This window comes from Lolium rigidum, chromosome 7, assembly GCF_022539505.1.
Source record: "Lolium rigidum isolate FL_2022 chromosome 7, APGP_CSIRO_Lrig_0.1, whole genome shotgun sequence".
NCBI lineage: Eukaryota > Viridiplantae > Streptophyta > Magnoliopsida > Poales > Poaceae > Lolium > Lolium rigidum.
Genome location: NC_061514.1, coordinates 206188213 through 206193862, shown reverse-complemented (window position 1 = coordinate 206193862; position 5650 = coordinate 206188213). Strand labels below are relative to the sequence as shown.

Sequence of the window (5650 nt, the reverse complement as noted above, 5' to 3'; positions counted from 1 at the left end):
TACATGTCTATTTTTTTTCCAGGTTTATCTAACATTGTCTTTGTGTCACCCGAGAGGTTATGCTCCACAGAGTTGTTTCGAACATCCGATTGTCTTGAGACCATATAATTTGGAAATATTATAAGAATATTTTGATCAGAAATTGATTTCTCTAGCTAAATGTCTCAGATACGGCTACAATAAAATTTGCTTTCCTTTTTTGTTTTTGTTTAGCTCAAGCTGTTGAGTTCAACCGATGCGCTTAGGTGTTTTTACCGAATTATCGACAAACCGTTGTTGGCTGGGCTTTGTTACCCGTCCAGCGGTGTTCCGTGTTGCATCCGCCGCACCAAACCACCGCGCAACGGTCAGCTCAGCTCGCCGGAGTCCAAATCCAGAAGGAAGCAATAAGTAGCCCAGCACCGCGTCTCCTTCCCCCAAACGGCTACTTCCTCCCCCTTTCCGCCACCTTCCTCAACCTTGCTCCGCCACACCTCAGGATGCCGCCGGCGCCGCGCAAGCGCCCGGGCCGTGCGATCCTCGTCCTCGCCGGAGCGGGTTACCTCGCCTTCCTCCTCCTCTTCGAGCTCCCTTCCCTGCCCTTCTCGTCCCCCGCCTCCTCGTCGTCCTCGCTACCTACCCACCGCTCGCGCCGCCGCGAGCTCGAGGCCTCGGCGTCCACCTCCCTCTTCTCACCTGCCCGTCCCTCCAACCCCGCCTTCCCCTCGGCCGCGTCTCCCGCGCCGTCGCCTCCGCCGCTCCCGATCTTCTCCTCCCTCCTCCTTCTCCCCAGGTCCAACGCCACCGCGACCCCCTTCGACGGCACCGCCGCCGACGCCTTCTCCGCCGCCAAGCCCCATCTTGCTCACCTACGAACCGCCGCCGCCGCATCCGCCGCGTCCCCGCCCCCGTCCTCCCCGACATGCCCTCCCTCCATTTCGCTGGACGCGGACAAGCTCCCCGCGGAAGGGGTCCGGACGGTGGAGCTGCCGTGCGGGCTCGCCGTGGGCTCCCACGTCACGGTGGTGGCACGCCCGAGGGCCGCGCGCCCGGAGTTCGACCCCAAGATCGCCGAGCGCAAGGACAGGAAGACGCCTCTCATGGTGTCGCAGTTCATGGTCGAGCTGGTGGGCACCAAGGTCGTAGACGGCGAGGCGCCGCCCAGGATACTGCACTTCAACCCCAGGATCCGCGGGGACTACAGCGGCAGGCCGGTGATTGAGATGAATAGCTGCTACAGGATGCAGTGGGGCCGCTCGCAGCGATGCGAGGGCTTCGCGTCCCGTCCCGCAGAAGAGACTGGTGAGTTATTACGGACCTCCTGCTTAAGATTTGCTTGGGTAATTGTTTTCTTTTTGTTGGTTCATATCTCTCGATTGCGTGGGTAATTGCTGAATACATGTTTGATTTGATTCGATTCAATCTTGCCATAGCGTGTTCTTCAATTACGTTGGATTCGAGTCGCTAGGAACTAGGAAGGGATGGTCTGTTAGTTAGGAAAATACATAGAAGCCATCAACTTGAGTGGTCGGATTGCGTGGAGTAGCGCGGATTAGTGGAATCTGGCAAGAAAAATGTGCAAAGCTTGGCCGAATTTTCCACGGAAGGTTCGGTTTTTTTTGGCTTGCTGGAGAATGATCCTGATGGTGATTGTGCAGCTTGATTTGTCAAATTAGTGGAATATTGTAAGAGTCAGACAAGCATGGACCTGCAACCGTGTTTGACGGATACATGTTGAGTTTGACTTCAACTTGGCGGTGGTTACTTAACTGCTTCGTGTTCCCATTTTCTGCTTCGCAAATTGTTCGTGAATAACTGATTGCTTAGTTATGCATCTATACTCTAATTGTTCCATTAGTTGCAACCAAACTAGTTCGGTGGTTAATCAATTATTCTGATTGTTTAGAAGGTTGTGAATGAAAATTTTCTTTTTTTCGATAAAGGAATGAAACTTTTCTAATTACAATCAAGTAGGAATTCTTCCTTTGTTGCCTACATCCATATCTTTTGCAATTCATTTGATTTGAAATTGGGCTTTCATTTGCTTGAACCATATATGCCAATAGCTCTTTGCAAACTGTCATGTTAACGCAATACCGTTTGATCTTTCAGTTGATGCTCAGCTCAAATGTGAGAAATGGATTCGGGATGATGACAACAAGTCAGAGGAGTCAAAGATGAAATGGTGGGTGAAACGTTTAATTGGTAGGCCAAAGGATGTGCACATCAGTTGGCCATACCCATTCGCAGAAGGCAAGCTGTTTGTTTTGACTCTAACAGCTGGTTTGGAGGGTTACCATGTCAACGTTGATGGGAGGCATGTCACTTCATTTCCTTACCGCACTGTAAGTTTGTCGAAAAGCCTCACAAATATGGCTCAATTGCTTGAGTAACCTCCTGAAATCTGCATATCTGATTGTGGTCAACTGATATTCTGTACAGGGTTACACTCTTGAGGATGCAACAGGATTGTCTCTGAATGGAGACATCGATATTGAATCAGTTTTTGCTAGTTCTTTGCCCAGTTCACATCCTAGTTTCTCCCCAGAGAGATACCTCGAAATGTCTGAGCAGTGGAGGGCCCCACCACTACCAACTGAACCAGTCGAGCTATTTATTGGCATTCTGTCAGCAGCTAGCCATTTTGCCGAGCGTATGGCTGTGCGGAAGTCATGGATGATGTATACAAGAAAATCATCAAATATTGTAGCTCGGTTCTTTGTGGCTCTGGTAATTACTTGCTTTTCTCTTGTTTTTACTTGTTTTTGCACATTCCAAACTCTGACAAATCAAACAATTTCACAGAACGGGAAAAAGGAGATCAATGCAGAACTCAAAAAGGAGGCAGAGTTCTTCCGTGACATCGTTATCGTGCCTTTCATGGATAGCTATGACCTTGTTGTTCTGAAAACCATTGCCATTGCCGAGTATGGGGTAAGTGAGCTGAAATATGTCAGATAATTGCCTACATTCTGTTAGGTTTTGTCGCCAGTTTTGTTGACATTTACTCATTAATGGTTGCTATTCATCCAGGTTCGAGTCATCCCGGCAAAATATGTAATGAAATGTGATGATGATACATTTGTTAGAATTGATTCCGTACTAGAACAAGTGAAGAAAGTTCGAAGTGATAAGAGTGTATATGTGGGAAGCATGAACTACTACCATAGACCACTGAGATCCGGGAAGTGGGCTGTGACTTATGAGGTAAATTCCTGTCCTCTATTGCAGAACTGGCATTCATCATTGTTGGTCATGCAGTATCCTCCACTTGTGTTTCCATTTGCATCTTTCTGCAAGAGGACCTCTTTTTAGGAGAGTAGTAAAATCCATGGGATCAGCACGGTCCACTTTTAATTTTATCATACGGTACTTTTGTACATATAATTTTGTATCAAAAGTGGGTCCTCCTATAAGTCAAAGGTCTTGCATTCATATGTTACCCTTGACAAACATGGGCAACCTTGTGATAACAAAAGGGTGCTGTCCTTGTTGGCGCTTCATCTATCCTAATTTTTGTATATTAGAAGGGAATCTTATGTTTTTTCTTATTTCTTTCCAGGAATGGCCAGAGTCTGTGTACCCAAATTATGCTAATGGGCCTGGGTATGTGATCTCAGCAGACATTGCACGCTACATTGTATCCGAATTTGACAATCAGACACTTCGGGTAAGCATCCCTTTGATGCCATCTACTCCCACACAGTAAATTTACTCACATCATGTAGAAATGGTTATAGAACCCACTAAATTTACTCACTTCATGTAGAAATGGCTATAGCTAAGTTGTTTTTCTTTATTGCTCAGCTATTTAAGATGGAAGATGTCAGCATGGGTATGTGGGTCGAGAAATTCAATGTCACTCGTCGACCAGTGGAGTATCGGCACGATGTCAGGTTCTACCAGGCTGGTTGCTTCGATGGTTACTTCACCGCACACTATCAGTCCCCTCAGCACATGATCTGTCTGTGGGGAAAACTACAGTCTGGTAACACCCATTGCTGCAACGTGAGATGACGATGGCGAAAATTGTTGGTCATTGTTGGTTGGAGAGGTGATCGGCTCACAAGCACAACTAGCGTATCAGATGGTGTCGAAATCACGAGGGGTGGAGGAGAGCTCTCTGCTGGGTTTGTCATACGATTCTTTCATTCTTTTGGTCAGTGGCCCGGTTCCATGCTGCTGATTCTGACACCTGATGGACCCTTTGGGGTTCTTTTGACACTTGTTGATATTTAGCTGCGTCAAATTTTCTTGACCTAGGAATTTTCATGGTTGGCTTTTTGCATGTGTACAGAAGCAGAGCTATATATTTGTGATATAGGGCTTTCATTTGTCTAGACTTAATCTTGTTGTAAGAACCGAACTGAATAGCCAGCTCAATAGTCTGCTACGAGCTTAGTACCGGCTGAACTCTGCAGCAGAGTATTCTAGTCAGCTCGTGAGGTGAGGTGAGCTGAATCATTTTATGACAAGAGCAGTAGTTATCACATGTGACCATTGTTACACAATTGTTGCGTTCAGTCGGAAGTGTTGCACACAATTGTCGAAGCACCTAATGCTCATAGTGAGCTGAACGATGCAAACTTAGTTGATACATGTTCAGATACGTGCAACAACATTGTCAGGGAGATAAGATCATGATGTCAGGTAGCGTATAACTTTTGAAAGTGATAATCGTTCACATTCAGATACAAAACAAATGATCGCCCTGATGCATACATATTCGTAAGAGCAAAGTGAAACGAGAGCAAGTAAATTTTCCTCTTCACATGTATGAAGAGTAATCCTGAACGGACACCATAGGCATGAGGTTGGCTCCTATAGAATTTGGATGGCCAGGATAGCAGGGTATCCACCCGTGCTCGTGAAACTTCCACTCGCCTCGGTGGTGCTGAAGCCTTGAACTTGACTGTAGGTGTTAGTTGTCCAGCCGATCCTGTCGCCAACGACGGTCGCTGCTGCGGCGCCGGAGAAGAAGAGCAGCAGTAGCACGGCGAGCGAGATGGCCACCACGATGAGGTTCCTGGTGATGCTAGCCATGTTTGTTTCTCTACTCTTGATTTTACGTTCTCGAGTTCCGCTGCAGAGCTCGATCGATGGGGCGATGCCCTCGAAGTACGTGTTGTTCGTATGCTGGATCGATGCTTGGGTTGGTTTGGGTTTGGCGGAGGAGAACCAGGTGGGAAACCCTGCCCTTATAAAACCGGGCGCGTGGCTCGTCAACTCCGACACGGTCTCACGTCTCAAAGTAACCCGTCGACGGTGAGAGTCGGAGCCGGAGTTCGTGTAGTCTGGGGTTACAATTCCGAATTCTTTGTGTGCCGATGATTAACCCCAGGACGGGGCTAGTTCATCTTCTCTCTCCGATACCTAGCGGCCACCTCTCAAAAAACAGCCGCACCTTCACTTCCATCTTCACCATAGATCGGTTCCTCCTCTTCTGATCAGCTGGCGTCAGGAAAATTGTAGAACCCGATTTGTGAATGGAGTTTTTAATGAAAGTAGAGTTTTCATAGATTACTGGAAAGATTTGGTAATCGTCTTTTTTTTACCTTTACGTTAATCGTGACGGTATCGTCTACAACAAGTTATCTTCAAGCTTTTGTTCAACGAAGAGATCTTCTCAGATTATGGTTAATGGTAATGTTGGAAGGTTAAATTTCTCTAT

General features: G+C 47.2%; 1 protein-coding gene across 1 annotated transcript; it reads left to right on the top strand.

Moving 5' to 3' along the window:
• Positions 1–479: 479 nt before the first annotated feature.
• Positions 480–4471, top strand: LOC124676877 (hydroxyproline O-galactosyltransferase GALT5-like). Its single transcript, XM_047212896.1, has 7 exons — positions 480–1281; positions 2092–2324; positions 2422–2709; positions 2785–2913; positions 3013–3186; positions 3542–3649; positions 3787–4471. The coding sequence occupies exons 1-7, from the start codon at positions 480–482 to the stop codon at positions 3994–3996; spliced, it is 1944 nt and encodes a 647-aa protein (XP_047068852.1). The 3' UTR covers positions 3997–4471.
• Positions 4472–5650: the final 1179 nt, after the last annotated feature.

Coding starts and splice junctions, on each gene's coding strand:
- LOC124676877 (XM_047212896.1), top strand. CDS start 480: ATGCCGCCGGCGCCGCGCAAGCGCCCGGGCCGTGCGATCCTCGTCCTC. Junction 2,710..2,784: donor CTCGGTTCTTTGTGGCTCTG/GTAATTACTTGC, acceptor ACAATTTCACAG/AACGGGAAAAAGGAGATCAA. Junction 3,187..3,541: donor AGTGGGCTGTGACTTATGAG/GTAAATTCCTGT, acceptor ATTTCTTTCCAG/GAATGGCCAGAGTCTGTGTA.